At 32.9% G+C, this 22,943-nt stretch overlaps 4 protein-coding genes, 2 long non-coding RNA genes, 2 other non-coding genes and 1 pseudogene across 8 annotated transcripts; 4 read left to right on the top strand and 5 right to left on the bottom strand.

Annotated features, from left to right (window-relative positions):
• Positions 1 to 261: 261 nt before the first annotated feature.
• LOC111310613 (uncharacterized) lies at positions 262 to 4,137 on the top strand (annotated as a pseudogene).
• A 513-nt stretch (positions 4,138 to 4,650) lies between these two features.
• On the bottom strand, positions 4,651 to 5,701 carry LOC111311931 (uncharacterized). Its single transcript, XR_016342479.1, has 2 exons — positions 5,442 to 5,701; positions 4,651 to 4,917 (listed from the first exon to the last, which is right to left on the bottom strand). It is a non-coding gene; the product is annotated as an uncharacterized LOC111311931 (long non-coding RNA).
• Positions 5,589 to 5,660, bottom strand: TRNAH-GUG (transfer RNA histidin (anticodon GUG)). Its single transcript has one exon. It is a non-coding gene; the product is annotated as a tRNA-His (tRNA).
• A 129-nt stretch (positions 5,702 to 5,830) lies between the features above and the next one.
• On the top strand, positions 5,831 to 7,971 carry LOC111311930 (uncharacterized). The gene is made up of 5 exons (XM_022911787.2): positions 5,831 to 6,359; positions 6,655 to 6,805; positions 6,925 to 7,136; positions 7,251 to 7,427; positions 7,726 to 7,971. The coding sequence occupies exons 1-5, from the start codon at positions 6,186 to 6,188 to the stop codon at positions 7,810 to 7,812; spliced, it is 801 nt and encodes a 266-aa protein (XP_022767522.1). The 5' UTR covers positions 5,831 to 6,185; the 3' UTR covers positions 7,813 to 7,971.
• Positions 7,972 to 7,978: 7 nt separating this feature from the next.
• LOC111311932 (organelle RRM domain-containing protein 2, mitochondrial-like) lies at positions 7,979 to 10,953 on the bottom strand. The gene is given in 6 exon segments (XM_089761490.1): positions 7,979 to 8,599; positions 9,016 to 9,061; positions 9,634 to 9,675; positions 9,677 to 9,747; positions 10,012 to 10,080; positions 10,163 to 10,953. Coding segments are annotated over 6 exon segments (369 nt in total). The 5' UTR covers positions 10,299 to 10,953; the 3' UTR covers positions 7,979 to 8,594.
• Positions 10,954 to 11,958: 1,005 nt separating this feature from the next.
• On the bottom strand, positions 11,959 to 12,470 carry LOC149520312 (origin of replication complex subunit 2-like). The gene is made up of 2 exons (XM_089742120.1): positions 12,236 to 12,470; positions 11,959 to 12,155 (listed from the first exon to the last, which is right to left on the bottom strand). The coding sequence occupies exons 1-2, from the start codon at positions 12,468 to 12,470 to the stop codon at positions 11,959 to 11,961; spliced, it is 432 nt and encodes a 143-aa protein (XP_089598246.1).
• A 428-nt stretch (positions 12,471 to 12,898) lies between these two features.
• On the bottom strand, positions 12,899 to 14,354 carry LOC111311072 (uncharacterized). Its single transcript, XR_016341916.1, has 5 exons — positions 14,191 to 14,354; positions 13,942 to 14,090; positions 13,795 to 13,861; positions 13,513 to 13,645; positions 12,899 to 13,363 (listed from the first exon to the last, which is right to left on the bottom strand). It is a non-coding gene; the product is annotated as an uncharacterized LOC111311072 (long non-coding RNA).
• Positions 14,355 to 20,517: 6,163 nt separating this feature from the next.
• Positions 20,518 to 21,229, top strand: LOC111311929 (histone H4). The gene has a single exon (XM_089761485.1). It carries the CDS (start codon positions 20,596 to 20,598, stop codon positions 20,905 to 20,907), a length of 312 nt encoding a protein of 103 aa, XP_089617611.1. The 5' UTR covers positions 20,518 to 20,595; the 3' UTR covers positions 20,908 to 21,229.
• Positions 21,230 to 22,646: 1,417 nt separating this feature from the next.
• TRNAV-AAC (transfer RNA valine (anticodon AAC)) lies at positions 22,647 to 22,720 on the top strand. The gene has a single exon. It is a non-coding gene; the product is annotated as a tRNA-Val (tRNA).
• Positions 22,721 to 22,943: the final 223 nt, after the last annotated feature.

Genomic DNA, 22,943 nt, shown 5'->3' with positions numbered 1-22,943 from the left:
TCACATAAACAATAGAAAAAAAAGGAAAGAGAACAATCGAGTAAGCATTGTACAACTCTCAAGAGAAATTCTTGCATATGGTGTGAGGGGTTTACATTGTGAAAACAAATAATTTTTGTATTATAATTTTATTCTACAATTAATAATTCAAATTATGTTTTCGCTTTCACTTCCACTAAACAAACAAATATATATAATTATGTTTATATATATATATATATATATATATACATATATATATATATATTACATGTACTAATCTTACATTGCTTAAAATGACACTGACTTTAGATTTGGTCATTGGCCATGTTAGATGTTCAAAGTTTGCAAGAACTTTTCGTAATGTTTTGATCGGGCCTGCTAATTCAAAGTAATTATTTTAATTGTTGGATTGTTGAAAATTCTAGATCCTGGGGTCTATTTAAAGTCTTCGAATTGATGCTTCAAAAAGAAAACAAAAAGTGGAATCAATCACCTCATGATCGGCAGAAAAATCCCGCTGGCTTGAGTGTATTCACTCCATTAATTTAGACACAGCTGTTAATCCTTATTAATCTTCCAGGCTTCAAATTAGTACAGTTAACAGGTTTTTGCCCTTTATGAAAACACTGTGCCTTTCTTTTCCTATAAAGCCTCTTGCCTACTGATCTTGATTCTTGACACACCTAGTTCGCATACAAAAGTAACTTATTTTTTTACACCCAATTGAAAACCTGCACCAAGCACTACAATGGATACCTACCAAGCTCCATGGCGCTTACGCCTAGGCTCTGCCTTCCGGACTGTGCTAGCCTGCACCATAGTGGGTTGCACCACCCTCTACGGGCCAGAACCAGTCCGTCGTTTCTTAACATTTCCCGCCTTTTCCTATGTGACAACTATCTTAATTGTCTCAGATGCTAAACTTGGTGATACCCTGAGAGGTTGCTGGAATGTTTTATGTGCCAGCATTCAAGTAATGCTCCCTTCTATGCTGAGTCTCTGGTTGATTGGACCGTCCAGGTTCAGCCGTGGACTAGCTGCTATGGCAGTGGCACTTAGTTCATTCCTGATCGCGTTGCCTGATTCCACTCATTTGATGGCTAAGAGAATTGCCTTCGGGCAGACTGTGATTGTTTATGTAGGTGCAGTTATTGAAGGTGCAGAAACTGGAGTCATAATCCACCCAATTCATGTGGCAATGAGTACTTCTCTTGGTGCCTTGGCTTCTATTCTAGCTATGTTGTTTCCATACCCTCACCTAGCCTACCGTGAGGTAAGTAGCAAGCTGATAGATGAACTGCAAATTGGATGTATGATATCTTTGCTGATTAGATTTTTTGAGAGTTACTAGCTTGGCCGTGCATCCATTTTCATCAATATTTATGTATTTGCCATAAGCATAATTGAGTAGGCGACATTTAAGATCACCTTTCCTGGTTCTTCTCACCCTAGTGCAGCAAGAATAATTATGCAGATGCCGATCGACAATGGTACTACCATAAAAAAGATGACCTAGCTCAAGCAGTCAACCCTTTTGTCCAGTATCCTATTTTTTCCTTCCATCTACATATGATGATGATTATGTTAATTTCTTTTCTTTGTTAAAACTAAGGCGTGTAAGTAGATAAAAGACACATTGAAAAGCATGGTATTTCATTATTTATAAACATGGAAGGAGAAAAACAGAACAAAATCATGAAGCATCTGATTCTTAATATTGCCATTTCGCAAAGTATATCTCTATTCTTTCTATTTGATTGCATCACTTTATGCTCCAAGTTGAACTGATATTTTAATTCTCAAATATCTTCTACCCCCTTTGACAACACGCTCTTTATTGCATGTTGGCCAGTGACGATCATAGGAATTAGTCAGATATCTAAAGTAGGATTAGGCCCCAATTATTCATTAATCTTATTTGTAATATTCAACATTTCCTTTCGATTTTCGAAGCTATATCCCCAGTGGCCAACTTCATATTAAGCATGCATGTTACATGCGATGTAATATTGCAACTATCATTAAGCCTTTTCGTGACTATAATAGGTCTTTGGTTCAATCAGGGTATCTAATTTAACTGATAAAGAGTTTTAGTAGTGATTGTACCAAAAACCTTGTCTAATATTATTGCTGTACAGGTCAAAAAGACATGCAGATTCTATGCAGAAAATGCTTCGAGCAGGTTAAATCTCTTAGTGGAAGCTTTCTGTGCACAAGACAACATGACAGCACATAATTTAATAACAGAAGCAAGGTTTTTTTCTAAAACAGGAGCCAAGCTTCTTCGAAGTATCAAAGACCAACATGTAAGCTAAGACGAGCAGGGCAAACCTTTTTATCTTTGTCTGCACTTCTTCTCAGAGTTGAGCTTTTGTTTGCAAAGTAACGTCATTGAGGAGTTTTCTGTTAACAGGAAGGCATGCTTTGGGAGAAACCTTGGTTGAGATTCTTGAAACCTAAGCGCTCGGATCCTGGAGAGAAATTCCAAGAGATGGAAATGCAAATTCAAGGGATGGAATTGGCCTTGACCACTTGCACTTCCTTCCCAGTCAGAATGATGAATGAAGAGCTCCAAGGTGTTTTACAAATTTCAAAGAAACAGATAGCTCTAAAACTAGAACAAGCTACATGTTCCGTGCCTTTTGATGCAGCAACAGCTCCAGAGACGAAGGGAGAATATACAGACAGATCCTCCTGGAACCTAAAAGCCATTTCAACAATCCATGAAGATCTGTCACCCTTCTTCTTCTTCTTCTGTATGGAACTCCTTCAAGATGGTCCTGAGTGCATTGTAAAGAATGGTGAGGAAGCTAAAATACAAGAATCAAGTCAGTCAAAGAAGCAGGGAAAAGGTAGAGTGAAACAGCTCAGGTGCAGCCTGCTGAGTTTCAGAAAGCGACTAGCCAGTGAAAATTTGGTTTTTGCAATCAAGTGCTCACTTTCTCTAGGTCTTGCTGTGCTGTTTGGTTTGATATATAACAAAGAGAACGGATATTGGTCAGGACTAACCGTTGCCATAAGTTTTGTAACAGGGCGACAAGCAACATTTACAGTGGCTAATGCCCGAGCACAGGGGACGGCAATGGGATCAGTATATGGAATACTATGTTGCTTTATTTTTCAAAAGCTTAAGGATTTTAGGTTCTTACTCCTACTTCCTTGGATCATTTTCACCAGTTTTCTGAGGCATAGTCGCATGTATGGCCAAGCTGGTGGGATTGCAGCGGTTATAGGGGCATTACTAATCTTGGGAAGGAAAAATTATGGCACTCCTAGTGAATTTGCAATTGCTAGAATCACAGAGGCTACCATTGGATTAATCTGTTTCACCACAGTGGAGATTCTCTTGCATCCAGCAAGATCTGCAACCCTAGCAAAAAGAGAACTTTCAAGGACCTTAGGAACACTTCAAGATTGCTTTCAGGTAATAGCTCTTTACACCAACCAAAAGGAAATTTCGGGAGAACAGACGAGAGAAAAGCAGAAGAAGCTGAAATATCACGTCAGGGAACTGGAGAATTTCATTGCAGAAGCTGAATTGGAGCCTAATTTCTGGTTCCTGCCTTTTCATTGCAGTAGCTATAATAAGCTTCTAAGGTCTGTTTACAAAATGGCAGATTTATTAACCTTTACGATCCATCAAATTGAATTCCTCTCACAAGAATCCCAGAGGCTGGGAATTAATTGGGAGGAGATCCGAGAACAGATAAACAATGATGTAGTACATCTCATGGACAAAACTGGCTCTTTGCTGAAATGCCTGGATGAGGAGTTACTAGTCAAGTCCCTAGCAGAGCTTGAAAAAGAGTTGCAAATGAAAAACGTATCCCCTGACCTTGAGTTGGGAAAATCACCAAATACAGATGTCTCTCCACGTTTGGGGCCTGAAGAAAACAGCATTGCAGAGATCGGAAAGTCTTTTCTTCAAAATACAATGGGAGTTGCGGATAAGACCGAGGGTACCGAGGGTAATGAAGTTGAAGAGAACCTCAAGAGCCAAATGGTTCTCTTTCTGAGCAGCCTAGGGTTCTGTCTTAATAATTTGAAAAGAGAAGCCACAGAAATGGAGAAAGAAATAGCGGAACTACTGAAATGGAGAACCCAGCAAGGCATGTAAATTTGCATTAACTGTTATCTAAGCTTAATGCCAGGTGAAAAAATACAACTCCCACAACACCTGTCCACCAATTGCTAGCTGCACAGAGCAGTGACTTTGCAGCGACCCAGCTACCCATAACCTTAGGTACAAAAAGAATACATGATCCTCAATTTCTATCACTACAATGCAAAAACAACTTTTTTTTTCTTTTTCCTCTGCAACTAGATTAGAGACAACAAAAGTGAATATGTGAACTAGGTTTCTCAAAATCTATGTATAGACCTATCAAGGAGGATCGAATGCAATTTACAGAATTCTTCAGGAATTATCAGATTCCTTAAGGCTGGATAGACAGCATGGATCAAATGAATGACTACCCTCCATTAAAATGCCACCCCAAATTCAGCTCCAAGACATCAGCTGCCTGTCCAACACAATGCTGCCTCAAAGGCTATATGTTTAAAGCAGTTGCCTGGGGAAGTCACTTTCCATCAATTGCTGCTTAAGCGCTTGAGAACTTGTGCATGTAAACCAGAAACAAAATAAACAGATATAAATACATCTCAAGCTAAACATCGGCAATAAGACGACATTTATAGCAATAAGTTGTTGAAGGTTTTTAACAACAATGATTTGTCTCCATTTCCGAAACAACTCGGTCTACAAAACTATCATCTAAATGTCCATTGCAGACACTTTTAAAAAGTGCAAAAATCCTCACTTGCCTTCGTATTTTGGATCAGCCATCACTTAATGATATGCTATAACCAGAACGAAAAAAAAAAAAAGATTCTGAGGAAATTTGCAAAGATGTCAAGGTCTTGATCGTCAATCATCTGACATAATACAAGCAACGATAACAGAACGAATCAGTTTCAGAACATATTTTTCTTCTTATTTTGTAGGCATATCAGGCAGCCAAATGAAGTAAAGAAAGAACGAAATAAACGATTAACAACCAGAAAAAGAAATCAAATAATGAATACTTAGAACGATTGATTTAAAACCCAAATGATCAGTAAAACTGCCACACACTCGAATTCAACACATTGTAATAATATAGTGAAGCAATTATGGATCAGTCATGGACAATTAGGGGAGAAAAGATTGAATCTTTCTTCAACTAAACGATCATGGAACCGAAAATCAAAACCTAACAGTTAATACTCGGTGATTATGATACCAAATAAACGGAAATTACAATCTTAATTATCTGAAAAACGTAATCCAAAAATTGGAGAGAAGAAATTAAAGATGTAGAAATTTGGGAAATGGGAATTGTATTATAATGCTGAAAAACGATTATGAAATATTAGTAGCTAAAAAGAAAAGATTTAATAGTAGAATTTAGAACTCTTACAATGACAGCTTGTGAGTTAATGAAGAAAACGATCCCGTAGAATTCCCAAATAGTCAGACCTCTCAAACTAGTGACAGCGTTTAAACAAGAGAGGTTGCGAGAGTTGGATTCTAAACGAGATAGTTTCGGAAACAAAAACCAACTTATTGTGGCTGCTGGGATTCGAGCCCAGGTCTCCACGGCCACAACGTGGAATTCTTACCACTAAACTACAGCCACAGGTTGCTAATGGTTGCCAAAACAATATTTCTAACATTAATAAATTTTAACAGAAAGTCACGCTCATCGGGACCGTCAATCAGTGTATCATATCCAAACCGATACTCCGAGATACACCGAATCAAACAGAAAGCAACTCAAGTACTCAACTCCCTGGTTCCTAGTACCTTTCTTGCATCTACCGTTCACTTAAAAAAAAGAAAAAAACCTTCAATGGTTGAAAAACATCAGATTCCCATGACGCAAAAAAGCCTAAACGGACCCCACACTTTCTTTTTATCTTCCTCATCAATCTCCTAGGGTTCCCTGTCAACCTAACAGCAAACACAGAAAAAAATCAGATAAAATAGGATTTATACGAAAATGAATTAAATTTAAAATGAAAATGTTCAATTCATTTGAACCCAATATATAATAAGGGTTCTACTTTCAGATCGAAGTGTTTTTAATTTCTTTTTGAGTAAAAGAAATTGGTGATTTGAGGATAAAATTTTAAACCCCTTACATAGGGTTCTAAAAGAAGCCATGTCTGCAGGGGTTTGTGGGAAAAGGGTGGGATTTGAAGAAATATTCGGATCGTCTCCCAAGAGATTCAGGTGTTCCAGTTTTGAATCTCCGGATCCATCGTCGGATGCTGGGTCCAGACCTGATGACCCAGTTTCAACTTTGTTTCAAATCTTCCCTGCTTTGGATTCTGAGGTTCTTTTCTGTTTAAATGTTTTTCTTTTTGTTATTCTTTTTCATATCTTTTTTTTTATTGTACTAGAAACTCATACTATTATTAATCCGTGTTTGGTTTAGCGTGTTTTATTAGGCTTTTGTTTGCATATATACTTATGAAATTTTGATTATTCGGTAGAAATGGCTTTGAAATTATTGTTAATGCTTTAACTTAGATTTTGTTTCTTAGAAGGAGGTTGCTTTGTTGGCATGCTGTATTCTTTGTTTAAAACCTTTATCATGTGCTAATCTTGTTTGATAATTCTGTGTTTAGTTAATAACATCCGGTCTCAGAAATCATAACAGTAAGATTGAAGATCCTAGGGAGAGTTTAAGTGATGTTTCCTCCGATCTTGAAGAAAGAAATAAACCACATAGCTTTGATTCTGCGAGATTTGGAAATTGTACTGTTCTTCCTTTTGAGGGTAAGTTGTTTGTTCTTGCTTAGTTGCTTTTGATTTATCTATGTCTTTTCATCGAGCTAGCATGTATGTCATGTCTCCATTGAACTTACAGTGGATTTTGTGCTTTCCCTATGAACCAGGTAGTCAAATTTCAGAGCATAATGTTGAAAATGCAAGTAATATCAAACAGAAGTTTGAAAATGGAAATGCGGTTGATAGTCCCAAGTGGGTGGATTTGTTTGTGCATGAGATGATGAGTGCACCCAATATTGATGATGCTAGGGGGCGTGCTGCCAGGATTTTAGAAGTGTTTGAGGGAAGTATAACTGCCAATAAGAGGGCTGCTGAGGAGGTAATCTAAAACTTCTAAGTTTTCAACTAGCTTTCTTCAGGGCCAATTTGTCTGTTGCCTCAATCCCATCATTAACACACTGATTGGTTTCTGCGGGACATGACCATGACACAGATTGAGTATGCTTCCTTGAAGGAACATTTGCAGAGCTTGTTAGATAAAAATCAAATTTTGAGGAGAGCTGTGGCCATTCAGCATGAACGCAACTTAGAGCAAGAGGGAAAGGAAAGAGAAGTACAACACTTAAAGCTCACACTCAGCCAATACCTAGAACAAGTTCGAACTTTAGAGGTATTTGTATTTTTACCTTCTCAATTTAGTAACAGTTTCTTTCCGTACATGGTCAATATCCTTTTTGTGGTAAAGAAAGATTTGGCTAGACTGCTAGGGTGACAATTATATGGTATGTAAGTAATGATGTTCGATTTGTGTTGCCATTTTACTGTACAAGTTACCATTAGCTCAATTCATATTTAAGTTTGGTTCATCTCTGTATTTCAAACCTTCTCTGCCTAAGGTCTTAGCTGTAAGCCTGTAGTTGTAGTGCTTGAGGGGGAAACAAACTGATTATAACATTTTCTGGATGCAGTTGAACAACTACACATTAAGGCTTCATCTACAGCGGGCACAAGAAAATAGCTCTATTCAGGGACAATTTCCTCCTGACATATACTAGAAGCTTTTGTTGTGTTATTATCCATTAATTTGTTGTTCCCTGAATAGCTAATTTTCTACTATTAATAGCTTATCTAAAACAAGCAACATGAAGATTTATACAAAAGTTGTTCTAATGTTTGTAGTTTGTATAATTCAAGCCAAATATCAGTTTTTGCAACGCTGCTGGTTTGAGTCACTATGGTATGGGAGGAGTGCCTCTTGACTTTCCTTTTACAAAATAAAGGGGGGTGGCTATCTAATAAAACGATTTTAACAACAAGTAATTAGTTCAATTGGTTAAGATTCATCATTCTTGATGAAGAGATTTTGGGTTCTGAGTTCTATTTGGAATCATTTCAAATGAATGATTTGTAATCATTTATTTTAAACTGTCAGATATTTATTTTAAACTATCAGGTATAATACATTTTATTTTGATTTGAGAGATTAAACAGTCTATCTATTTTTGAATTTTTTTTACCAAAAAAAAATCACTTTTGCTTGGCTCAACTTATTATGCTGAGGCTCAGCCTTTGTTTGATCATGGTCTCTTTGAACAAATGAGTTGCAGCTTGCTAGAGTTATGGATTGATTGCTCATTACAAATTGACAATTCATTTGGAAATGACAGCACGATCCAAATGAGACATATGACCGAAGTTAGTTTGTCGATGGTCTGGAATGGACCAGTTTGAAATAATTTGTTCATTTGCTTGTCTTCGTATCACTTAAACGTGCCTGAATTTGAGAAGCTTAGACTTCATGATGTTGCCATAATTCACGTAACAAAGTCCTCAATCTTTACCCTACAACCATAAATCATTCATTAATAAGAAACAGGGAAATGCAAAATTACAACATAATTTGAATTCGAATTTATAAAAACCAGTAGAACCAAAGTATATTTGTTAGAACCATTATATTGTGGACTTTGAGCTTTGAATCACTAGCATGGATTTAGAATTAGGACAGATTAGGCATGTTCCATCACAAAAATGATTATATCAGAACCACAGTCCACAGATGGGAATCAGTCTTCCAATATGAAAACTATTATATTAGGTTAGTGTCAAATGGATAGGCCAAATACTTTGAGCTTAAGCATGCCAATTGCTTTGAGCCATGCTGATATAATAATATTTGCATTGTTAGACAACATGTTTGATTTATGGTGAGGTGGCATGCTGATCAATATCTGAGGCTGCTGATAGTCTTGGGATACCTTTTGGTCTTGCATGCTCTGCAAATATCAACCTTCCATCGAACAACTGCGGCGTCAAATAACAGAACAAAGAGATGCAATGGAAGTTAATTCGCAATTAACCATGAGACATTTCAAAAACGTTATTGAAAAATCAAAATCCACTGCAATCATCAAAGTTACTACAGTATTGAAGTTGATGGATCTTCTTGTTCACTCCTTAAAATCCTTAACTATATACTTGAGGTTAATAACTAAAAACTGAAAATATGATCATCACCAAAGCAGTACAAATCAATGCTTTAAAAAACTGGGCCAGAAGTTGAACTGGTAGGGTTATTGGTTCTCGGTCCAACCAGTTCTGCATGTTTAACAAAAACGTATTTGATTCAGTCTCTTGGTCATTAATAAAATACTAAGAGGTCAAGGATTCACATCTTAACGGGGTATTCGACCAGTTCAACATTTCTTCGGTTCTATATACCTCATCGGACCTGACAGGTATCTGATTATCGATTCAACTGGCCTGGCTTTTTCGTCAATGGTAGAAATACGGAACAGTTCCAATAAAAAAAAAAAAAGGAGAATCCAATGTTTTTCTTGTCACTAAATAAGATAGCAATCAGAAAGGAGATATACCTGTCCATCCATTCCTTTCATTCCCTTTTCTGCATCTTCTAAAATTGGCTTATCTCACAAACCCAAAGCCTTCGCAGTGCTTGGTTAGAGAATAGCGATCTGTAACCACCTTAGCTAAAACATAAGCAAAAACAAACACAGAAAAAAAAAAAAAAAAAAAAAAGGGGGTTGTAAGAGCTACCTTAATTATTCTGTCAGTTGAATTGAATCACTACATACATCACATTACTGCCCTTGAGTCTTTAGTACCATGATGTTAAAACTAATCTAACAATTGGGATAAAAAAACTGCTTACAATTTTTTACTGTACGAAGTTTGATTCCTTCTAATAGAACCTTTTCAAGTACATTTAGAGACAAAGAGAAGAAACAAGTTACCATGAATAACATGACCAAAATTAGCAAACGCCTTACGAAGTTCTTGGTTTGTAGTTCTTCGGCTAAGCCCTGAAAAAACCCATCAAGAATAATGATTCCAAAGATCAAGTTTTTGATGAATTATTAGAATTAAATTAAACAGAAAGATTACCGGAGACAAAGACGGTCGTTGAAGGTGGAATTTGTTCAGCAGCCCGATATGCTTCAGCGGCAATTGCAGCTATGGACCGATCAAATAAACTCGAATCTGTTGAAAAAAGATTGGTTCCCATAGCCATTTTTCCCATAGCAATTTCCACTTCGCATAGCCATTTTTCTCCTCCCCGAAAAGTCCTGATAAAAAGATTGGTTCGTCAATGTCCAAAAGGATACACTGTAGCAAATAAATTGAAAATTCCTAAACCTTAGAGGGTTTTAATAAGCTAATTTGACTGCAAGCCCAAAACAATGCCGTTTAGTACGCCGATTCCTTTCTTAGGTGCTCAAAATTTTGACTCAAAGTCAAAAGGCAGGAGGCATATCTGGTTCCCATACCCCCTCCCCTGCCTTTAAAAGCAAAGGCAGATAGGCAGATATTGTCAGTTGTGGCAAGTTTCCACATTCCCGAACTAGCCATCAACAATTTGACAGACTGCTACATACGATTTTCATGTACATCATTGTAAAATTGTAAACTATCTTGTGGGGTGCAGGTGGAATATGCAACAGAGAGTGCTGGTAATAAATCATCATTTTTGGTCCCAGCCAGTATCTGCATGGTTTTCTGCTGGAGCATTCAAATCTCTCATTTCTTGTTACGTTGTTCTATAGCAGCCACCATTTTATATTAGCTGGTTTCAGAAATGGGATCATTATGCAAGCCAGCTGGATAGATATCGCTTGTTTCTTGTTCTTATGTTGCCACACCAATTCGACCAGTGATTGTAAATGAACCACTCTCCCTGTCTTTAATATGAAGCTTTGGAACAAAATCTTGTTCAGTCCCTTTAATTACTGGTGCCTTATTCTTCCAACTACAGCAAAGTGAATTAGAAAAGTCCCTCATTACTGGAAGATGCTAAGCCTCCAGAAATGACCTACTTGAATCATTGCTTAACAGAACATTTAGGCCTTGTAGAGTTTTTTTTTTTTTTTTTCTCTTAAAGGAGAAGAAAGACGGTGCCATAGTCATCAGTCCAGAAAAATTCTCGAGTCTCCATTCACAAAGGAGATCACACAACATGAAAAAGAGTAAACATCAAGAAAAGACATCCTTTGATGAGATGACTAATTTGATACACATCAATGGAAGCAAGCTACGGTAACAGGATGGCAATCATATGCAAAAAAAGTTTTGCAATAAGCAAAGATCCGAATCAATACAGGGACATTTAAGAGCAGAAAATACAAATTCATTCCCGGCCAAAATTTTGCTCTCATCCAATCAATACCCAGCAAGTTGGTTTTTGGAGACAAATTTTATCCATAACAAACTGAAGAGGCATTGCACATGTCTTTATTATATTTGGCCATGCCGAAGATGACTAAATTGGCACCATGAAAGAGAAAATCTCCCATTTTACCTTGATTCAAGACTGACCTTGCATGCTACTTCCTGATTACACTCTTCCATTTCTGTTGTCAGTGGGTGAAATAATATATATATATATATATATATATTATATATATATATATGAGAAGGGATCAACTTACACATTATAAAATTTAAAAAATTTTACATATTTTTCTAACTATAAATTTCAATAAATCCAAAAGAAGAAAGAGACAAGTAAAAACGAAAAAAAAAAAATTTAATCTCGTCCCTTGGATCTATGGAATAAATGGTTAGAAAAATATGTAAATTTTTTTTTTAGTTTTACGCTGTATAAGTTTATCCCTCTCTCTCTCTCTCTCTCTCTCTCTCTCTCTCTCTCTCTCTATATATATATATATATATATATATATATATCAACCAATCTCAGATAATAATTTTTCAAGGGCCTCCATTGCAAGAGGAATATACAAGCAATCCTGGCCATCAGAATGCCTTCTGGTTTTAACTAACTCATGATCTTTGAACTCAGTCAAATGAGCATTCAGTGTAACCTGGCAGCTGACAAGGAAGCGCTCCCGAGAGATGGAGTACAGATTACCAATTGCCATCCCTATCTCAAAAAGATATCACTAAGTATATTAAGACCTAAACTGACAAAAATGATATTCCAAATCCCAAACAATTACATACCTTCATCATCAGGATGAGACAGTTGATATTCTGCAAGAATCCTGAAGACACTCTGAGCATTAGGTGTCAAACTCTGTAAAACTATCACAGCTGTTTTGGCACTCTTGTTACTACTGCCAAGTGCAAGAATCATAGGAAGAAAGAGCCCCACAACCTTGCATGGTGCAAACGTAGGAACATGGTACCAGTACCAGTTAAATTGTGTATGAACCATCTTCTTGTCCCACACAGGCATCAAAGCCAAGTTGTATTATCAGGATCAATGACATGAACATCTTTAATATTCTACAATGCTAGTTTTCTGCATTCCTTTCAAGAAGGGAATTTATTACAACATCTATTGGAAAACCACATAAGAACATTAATAAAGACGCCCCAACCTCCTAAGAAAGATATTTTCTTTGGTGATTGGCATGATGACAAACACATTTCCATTTAGTAGGTTTTCTCACAAGGTCGGACATTGTTCAAGACTAGAGTGAAACATATTCACTATTTGAAAGTCATATAATAAAATGTTGCTGCCACCCTATCTGATTTTCTTTCTCCCATTAAAGCATACAAATTATTGCTATGAAAAAGCACATAAAACATTACCATATTCTTTGTAGCATCCAAAAAAAAGCCAGCATAATCAGAAACAAATTTGGCCAAAATTATATTTAAAGACAAAAGTGCAATGAGAAATTGAAACTCTAAGATATTTTCCATTTTTTATCCTTGACCACCTAAACTATCAAGATTATTAATAAAATAGATGTCAACACTTAAAATAGATAAGTGAGCTAGCTAGCCCATCTATTGATTGACTATAGAAACAAGAGTTTATTTACAAAGAGGTGCATTCACGTGGTTAATAGAGGCAACAACACGTATATGAGAGCAAGAAGCAAGTTGTGCATGATATTGTTGGGTTTCATGATCTCTTAACCCAGATCCATCATTATTATGAACGACAATGCATATGAAACTATCATTCTCCTCCATCTCTGGTCCGTCTAAAAATGCTAAAAGATCATCTATAGATCGAGAACTAAATGGCTGTTGAACCTTAGCCAAGTTCGCAAATGGAATCCTTCGTTTTGACTTCAATTGTTCCCATAGAATCTCAGCCAACCGTATTACAACCTACATTTAAAATATTTGGAGTTATTAATAGAAAAAATAAATGAGAGCTCCATAAACCTTCATAAAAGAAAAAACATTTGAACATCAGAAGTATAACAGCTATTAAACTAATAAAGCAGCCTTGAGATATTATCTAAAGAAAATTGCACCTGTTTTATATTAATTGATTGAAGGTAGCCATTGATTACAACAACAGAATACTCTGCCAAAGCTGTTAAAGCAAAATCTTCAATCAACGCTTTTTTTTATCCAAACCCATACATTAGAAGGCCAAAGCCACACCTGGAGATAACCCAAAAACAGAATAAGAAGTGGAAGATTAAGCCAATACTCAATGTCAAGGTAACATCTTGGAATAGAAAACAAAACAAAAAAGAAGACTTTAAACTATCTTAGCTCAAAAACCCATTTTGGGTATAAACTTTTGTAACTGTTTATTAAAGCTGCAATGTCTTTCTGATGCTTTGGTTCAATATTAGCTGAAGCTGCTCTGAGTTCCTGCAATGCCAAAATAACCAATAAAAAAATAAAAGCTCTAGATGAGGAGATTGAGTTAATGGGAATTTTGAGGCAACTACTTGTTCGTCGACTACGTTGATGTCAGAGAGTTTTCTGGCAGATTTTTTTCCAGAACTAACCAGTTCTTTTGCCAGGAAATAGTTTCTCGAGAACCCGAATTCCTCTTCCTCTGGCTCGTTAAAATCCATGTCTGCCAACCCGTTTTAAACTGCAAAAATTTTAAAGCTGAACTGAATTGATTGTGAACTATGACACCAAAAACCAAATTAAAAAATAATAATAATAAAAACAAGGAGTTGTGCGTCTACCTCAAGGACACACAGGTAACCGGTGGGTGCCCTAGCGATTAGCTTCTCTTCCCGCCATTTTCATTTCGGGGAACCGGACTGGACCCCATATTTTGCTCCTGTCTAATTTCCTTTGGTTTCCGGCCCATTTCCTATGGATATATTACTAAATACTATGGCCACTGCCTCAGGCGTTTATTAACAAAAGCTCAAAGGCAGGGGAAGTTATTGATTAACTGTAAGGCCCCGCTTGGTGACCAACCATGATAATGATACGGTCAGAAAATGTTCCAATTGACCTTTGATTTTAACCATGGTTAGAGTCTATCTGCACCCTAATTTTAGTTTTAAAAGTACTTCGATACGTTTGTTTTGTAAACTTTATAATTTATCGAATATTTATATTTAATAAATTATACAAATTATTAAATATAAAAATTTGATAAATTATATAATTTATTAAATATGTATATTCAATAAATTTTATAATTTGTTAGATTGTCACATTAGATAAATTCAAAAAAACAATTACATTTAGATTTCAAAATTTAAAAATTTAAAAATTTTAACAAAACTCATCTAATGAATGTCATCCCGATCTTAGAAATATTTATTTAATTTTTTAACATTCCAATAAAACCCATAATTCAATTGAGAAAAAAAAATTCCATATCCTAAAATATTTTAAAACATTAAAAAAAAAACACAATTTATTTCAAATAATCATAAATTTATTCAGAAATTGATAGACAAAAATTATAGTTTTTATATAAAGAGCAACCAATTATAACCTGTGGGTCTTTAGATTTCTATTTTTTATTTCAACAATTTGCGATAAAAACTTTTAAAAGCTTTTTAATAGGTAAATTCTTAAATTATTAAAAGTTTTTATATTTACAAATTCAAAATTTTAAAAGTGAAAAAAAATTTAAAAAAGTGTAACTAAATAATTTTACTTAAAAATAATTTTTTTTTAATTTAAAAAAAAAGAAAGGTACAAATAAAAACTCTTTATTATTACAAAAATGCGAATTTGACTGAAAAACATCAAACAATTTTTTTAAAAAAGTTGATTATGAAATTGCATAAGAAGTTCTTAATATTAAAAATTGTAATTATTTTTTAAAAAAACTAATTGATTATTGAAAATTTTTTTGAGTACTTGTAAACAAAATAGCAAGTTGCACTGATGTAACATTTGTTTATAACCTTTTTAGTCTTATTGATAATATTTTGTAATATCCATTACATTAATTTTGGTAATATATGAATGAACAGTGCTTATCCATTAAGGTACCACGTGTCAGCCCTTGATTTTTTTTGCCTTTTTGTTTTTTTTATACATTTTTCTTTTTTTTCTTTTTTTTTCACTTTTTCTTTTGAAAACATTAATAAATTTTTTAAAATTATAAAAATATATATTTGTAAAGATTGTGTTTTTATATATGGGACTCACTTATACCAAATTTTTTCTTTTGCTTTTTTTTTTTTTATCTTTTTTCCATTTTTTTAAATAAAAAAAGTAATTAAGATTTTTTTTTTAACATACTTAAATGATGTGTAGTTTACAATTCCGTTTCCTTTTATTATCGCAAGTCATTTTTTGAGATTTACTTTTTTTATTTAATTTTTTAAAAAATTATTTAATAAATACTTTTAAAAATTATAAAATTATATTTTTTTCAAGTTTTTTTTTTAAATATTTGAGACCCTTTTATATCAATTTTTTTTTTTTTTTTGCTTTTGACCTTTTTTTAACTTTTTTTAATATTTAATTTTTTTAAAAACATTTAATAAAAAAATTTTTAGATTTAATTTTTTTTGGAAGACGCATTTAATACCAATTGTATGTTTTGTGTTTTTTTTTTTCTTTTTCTTCTTACCATAATTGGTTAAAATTATTATAATTTTTTTTCATAATTACAAAAATACTCCTAATTTTATATTGGCTAAAATTACTATAATACGCTTTAGTCATAATCGTTAAAAAAACCCCTTTTGATTGTTTTATATGATGCATTTTCTATCATAATTACAAAATACCTTTCATATTATAATTTACCCAAATTATTATAATACAATAGAAGTATAATTACCTTTATGAGGCATTTGATTCGAGGGAATCTACATTTTTTTTTTTGAAATCTTACTATTAGATATTTGATTTCAATATTTTAATTTAAGATCATTTGATTTCAAAAAAATCTGACATATTTTCAACAGTACTCAAAGTCTCGGAATAAAAAACTCACATCTCCTTGTGATATTCTAGGATTTCAAAGGGAAAGTGACGTTATTTTCAAAATTGACATGAATAAAATCGTCGTTACTATTTTAAAAAATATGTTTGAAAATGAAATAGATTTTTAATGTGGTTATTAAAGGTGTTTCTCAGCGAAACGCCTTCAATAATCCCATCATAAATTTTTTATGACATGATTACTCAAAGTATTTTTCGTAAAAAACGCATTGAATAATCTTGAAAAAAAAATTTAATGGGGTTATTGAATGCGTTTTTGACTAAAAAAACTTTAAATAATCCATTCATAAATTTTTATAAGGTGATTACTTAATGCATTTTTAGACAAAAACGCCTTGAATAATTTTTAAAAAAATTTAATAGGATTATTGAAGACATTTCTGACCAAAAACACATTCAATAATCTCCTCATAAAATTTTATATCGTGATTACTCAATGTGTTTTTTACCAAAAATGCAAAGAATAATCCAAAAAAATTTTAATTAGGTTATTAAAGGCGTTTCTGGCAAAAAATCCCTTCAAAATCCCATCATAAAATTTTTATAATGTGATTACTTAAGGTATTTTTGGATAAAAATGCCTTTAATAATTTTGAAAAAAATTTTAATGGAGATATTGAAGGCATTTCTAGCAAAAAATACATTTAATAATCCTCTCATAAATTTTTATAACATAATTACTCAAGGTATTTTTTGTAAAAAACGTATTGAATAGTCAAAAAATAAATTTTTAATGGGTTTATTGAAAGCATTTTTGACTAAAAACTGTTTCAATAATTCCCTCGTAAAATTTTATGAGGTAATTACTTAAGGTATTTTTGGATAAAAGCACCTTTAATAATAATAAAAAATTAATGGGGTTATTAAAGGCGTTTCTGACAAAAAATGCCTTCAATAATCTTCTCATAAATTTTTATGATATGATTACTCAAGGTATTTTTTGATAAAAAAATATTTTGAATAATACTGAAAAAAATTTTAATTGGGTTATTAAAGGCATCTCTAACCAAAAACACCTTCAATATTTCCCTCATAAAATTTTATGACGTGATTATTCAAGATGTTTTTTATAAAAAAAAAATCTTGAATAATCCAAAAAAAAATTTAATTGAGTTATTGAAGGTGTTTTTGGTTAAAAAACGCCTTCAATAATGCCTTCAATATTTATTATTCCAAGAACATTATAATAATTATTTAAGATTTAATATATGTAGATTTCCTTCAACCAAACGAGTGAATCTGAAAATGAGATGCTCTAAAAATGGAAGAAAACGTCAAGTGTTGCATTTTCTTGGAGATCATACTTTTTTCTAGAATCTATGATTTCACAAATCAAATGCCCCCTTAGATGAATAATTTTATTTGAATGCAAAATTACTATAATATCCTCTAAACATAATCCCTAAGTAAGTATGTTAAGATAGGTGTTATAGTAATATTAGTTAATTATAGAATGAAGGGTATTACAATTGATTTAGATGTGTGTTATTCAAATGTTAAACAATTAGAAAGGCATTATCATTATTTTTAAGGAGTTCACTTTCTTATAATTGTATGTACGTTAAATTTTAATACATAATTATGAAGCAATAAAAAAATATTTTATAATTACGGTAAGAGATTATTATAATAATTTTGGTAAATTATAATATAAGGGGTATTTTCATAATTATGGTATAAAGGTCTTTATAATAATTTTGACAAATAATGGTAACAGGATATTTACATAATTATGGTTGTAGAAGTATTATATTAAATTTGGCCAATTATGATAAAAATTATTTTAGTAAATATGTTAAGAGAAATATTATAGTATTTTTTGTTAATTCTAAAAAGAGATATTGTAGTCAATTTAGATTCATAATTCAATTGTCAAGTAATTAAAATAGTATTAGGATTATTTCTAAGGAAATTAATTTTATATTATTGTATGATATTAAAATTTAATGTGTAATTATAAAGCAATTAAAAGGATATTTTTGCAATTATGCTTAGATAATACTATAGTAATTATGATCAATTATAATGTGAGAGGTACTTTCATAATTATAGTAGGAGAGGCATTATATGAACAATCAAAAATATAGTTTTTGTAATATAGTTAGAAGGTATTATAATAATTTTAACCAATTATAATATGAGGGGTATTTTTATAATTATAGTAAGAGGGCATTTCATAATTATGATTAGATGGCATTATTGTAATGTTAGCAAATTATAATATGAAGAATATTTTCATAAATATGATAGGAGAGGTATCATATAAAGTAATCAAAAGGGTTTTTTTTTTTTTTTTCTTTTATAATTATGGCCAGAATGTATTATAGTATTTTTAGCCAAATATAATATGATGAGTATTTTCATAGTTATGATAAGAGAGGTATTATAATAAATTTAGCCAATTATAGTAAGGAAAAAAGGAAAAAAAAAAAACATATGACATATATTTAGTATCAATTAGATTTTATGAAAAAATTAAATCTAAAATATTTTTTACTAAATATTTTTTAAAATTTTAAATTCAAACAAAGTTAAGAAAAAGGTAAAAACAAAAATTGGATTTAAATGGGTCTCAAATATAATATATATAATTTTTTTAATTTTAAAAATTATTTATTAAATAAATTATAAAAAAAATAAATAAACAAAAAAAGGAAAAGAAATTAAAACTCGTAAAATGACATGCGATAGCCAAAGGAAACAAGACTATACATCGCATATCATTCGAGTGTGTTCTAAAAAAGAATCTTAATTACTTTTTTATTTAAGAAAAATGGAAAAGACAAAAAAAATGAAAAGCAAAAAAAAAAAAAATTGATATAAAAACTAAATTTTATTTTTTTAATTTTTATGTTGTATATTTATGTAATTTTTTTACAAATATATATTAATATATCTTTAAATAAAAGTATATTAATTCTAATTAATGTAAAATAGTAATTTATATAATTTAATAAAAAATTTATTTTTTAAATATATAAAAATATATATGTAAGGTATGGGTATGAGAATGATCTATATTACCAATGCTCATAATTTAAAATTATATTTATTTTATTTTCATTTACACAATGAAATATTTATCTCATTTTCATTCGAATAAAAAATTAAAATTTTTATTAAGTATTTATATAATTAACATCCCTAATTATCAAACTATATTATCACAATGCAACTGCATAAAAAGGTAATTAATTTTATTGAATCGGAGCACCGGTGAGACACAAGTGTAGCCTTACCTTATTTTATTACCTTGTTGCATTTTTATAACATTTGTAATTTTTTTACAATATTTGTAGTTTTTTTTTTATATTTTTATAATCTTTTATAATGTTTTTATCGCTTTAGTAGTGTTTTCTTTTTTTTTTTTAATACAATATTTAGTATTTTATATAACATTCATAATATTTTTGATAACCTTATAGTGTGTTTTATTATGTTTGTAACGTTTTTAATAACTTTCATAATTTTTTGGTGATGTTAGTAATTTAATTTTCATGTAAATTCAATAATTGAATTGGTGCTGTGTAACTAGTTACATTAAATTTAATAAAAAAATCTAGATTATATGTAGTATAAATGAATAATTAAATCTTTAGTTTCTTGATGTAATGATTTAAAAATTTAAACAAAATTCTATCGTCTCTTTCCATACTCTTTATTTATTGAAAAAAATAATAATTAAATTATGTTCGTTACAAATACAAAGGAAGGAAAAAAAAAATCTTGGCGGGAATTCAGATTTTGAGGAAATATTGCACCTAAGAAATCTGAGCATACCACAGTTCAATAACAGGATAGCTTGGGGAATCGGGAGCCGTAGATGAGAACTTAATCGACGGTTCAAAACCACAAAAATACAGGACACGGATCGATACATTAACCGTTGGATAACATCTTAATCTAACGGTGCCCCTCTTGCATCCTTTCGAATTTCAATCTCTAACCAATTAAATAAAAAGTCACAGATCGCTAATCATTACCGTCGATAACTTTCCAATCCAACGGCAGACATTCTCCTCTCCCATGCTAGCTACGACAAACACAACCTCACGAACCTCCTTATTTAAACTCCCTCCATATCCCCCACCTTTTCAAGCAGCCAAACGCGAAAAAATATAGAGGTCTGGATTTTTCATTGTATCTTAGAACTCTTTGATCTGAAAATGTCGGGCCGTGGAAAGGGAGGCAAGGGATTGGGGAAGGGAGGAGCCAAGAGGCATAGGAAGGTGCTTCGAGATAACATTCAGGGCATTACCAAGCCGGCGATTCGAAGGTTGGCTCGTAGAGGTGGCGTTAAGAGAATCAGTGGCTTGATCTACGAGGAGACACGCGGCGTCCTCAAGATCTTTCTGGAAAATGTGATACGTGACGCAGTTACCTATACGGAGCACGCTAGGCGTAAGACTGTTACGGCCATGGATGTTGTCTACGCTCTCAAGAGGCAGGGCAGGACACTTTATGGTTTCGGTGGTTAATTGTTTATTTTATAAGGGTTTGATAGGTTGGGTTTGTGAATCATTTGCAATAGTTTGTTGTAGGTTTTTGTTTGGCTATTTGTAGTTTAATGTTTTGTAGGTTTTATTTTTTAGTTTCTACTGTTCGAAGGTATTTTGATTTCAGTCTTCAGTGAAATTTGTCTCAGAATTTCATGAGGGCATCTAATTGGGTTGTTAGTTTTTAGCTTTTGTATATTCGATTTTCAGTTTTGATTTCCTAGGTTTCCTTCCAAATTACTGTGTAATCGCTGTTTTGCCATTGTGGTTCTGTCAGAATCCGCTAAATCTGTTTAATCGTGAATTAATGTGGCTAATAAATCCAAAAAGCAGCCAATTATTGGCATTAGAAGGATTGAACAACCAACCAAGTCGGAGCGTTGTGCCATTGTGTTTCTGTTAGAAGCGGCTAAACCAATCATACTCCTGATAGTGGGGATTGATGGTCAATCGGGGTTTTAGCTGACATGACGGACCTCGTCTAGCTTTACAATTTGGTGGTTTTTGATCTCGGGTCTTCGAAGCACTCCCAACACATTCAGTGTGAACAAGGCAAAAAATCAGTACTGCTTGGGAAAGGTCTCTTTAACCGATCGTTCGCGTTAGAATTCTCTATTTTGTTGTTATGAAGGTAGCAACTAGGCAAAACGTTCATAGCTTGCAAACTGTATCTGCTGCCCCGGAAAGGTCAATGTTAAAAACATGTAATGGTAAGATATTTTTGAGGAAAATTGGACATTCTAGAATGGGAATTATTGGCTAGTGCTCTGGATCAAAGGAGGTAATTAAATTGACTAATGTTATGATGTTGTGCTAAGGTGAGGTGTGAAGAACTTGGTGAACCCTTCGTTCAGTTTGCATAGCTTGTAAGGTATTTTTCTAAATGAGCATAAAGTACCACAACTGGTACCTTTTCCGCCAGTCCGCTACGCGGCCAGGATCACTAGATTATCCCCCAGACATACCAGCTCTTCTATGGCCACCGTTACATTTGATCATATAGAATGTTATTCGTTGAAATAAACAAAACTGAATAAAGAATTTAAGTAAAAGAGGAGAAACCTATATGTAAACAAATCATGTCAGTCAGCATTATGCCCATGGTTTTAGAATTTTAATCAATAATCAGTATAATATTTCACATAATTGACAAAAGAGAATACACCTCCAAATGAGCATCGCGCAGCTACCCCTCCCTCGCTCTATCCTAACCTTCTAGCTCTGGGTGACTATAAATAACAGAGCAGAACAGAAAAGACCTGCGGCAGTGGCTGCTTTGCTGGAGAGTCCTTTAACTCAGATACAGGTTTGAGTCAATAGATGCATCTACAGTTGCACAGCCAGTCTATGGTGTTTAAGCTGGTGGAGAGATAGCTGGCAAGAAGCAAGAATATTCCCAGCTAATCAGTGACTAGTGGTTAAAGAGAGTGCCGAGTGGGCAATAGGAAAAGTTTCACCTTATTCAAGAATCATTCTCCTAGTCAATTCGTTAGCTAATTCATCCTAGCCTTAAGCTTGCTTCTCTTATGTCATGATATTAGATAGTGACTTTGAAAGAGCGGCCTCGTGAATCAATTACTGCGAATTATTTCATTCAATTGCAGCAGGCATTTCTCGAAGGCGGCAATGGTTAGTGTGGAAGAGAAAGTTGAAATTGCGAAATCAATTTGAATTGTATTATAAAATTCATACTTTAAAAAAAAAGTACAGATTTGCTGACAGGTGTCGTGGTGTAGTTGGTTTTCACGTTAGTCTAACACACTGAAGGTCTTCGGTTCGAGTCCGGGCGACGCCATATCTTTTTTTAATGGTTTAATTTCAAATGGGCTATTTTATGGGCTCTTGGACTCTTGAATTTGGCCTTTTCACAAACTTGGAAGAAGTAAACCTTACCTTCCTACTAGTACCGGTTTACTATAAATACGGCTTTGGGCCTTGATGGATTGGATGTTTGAGACAGTTGACAAAACCCCTTATGCTTTTGCAGCTCATAATTGAACTTCAATAAACCAAATTGA

Source organism: Durio zibethinus, chromosome 1, assembly GCF_047325235.1.
Source record: "Durio zibethinus cultivar Kanyao isolate XHJ-2024 chromosome 1, ASM4732523v1, whole genome shotgun sequence".
NCBI classification, from domain to species: Eukaryota; Viridiplantae; Streptophyta; class Magnoliopsida; order Malvales; family Malvaceae; genus Durio; species Durio zibethinus.
This window is presented reverse-complemented; position numbering and strand designations above follow the sequence as displayed.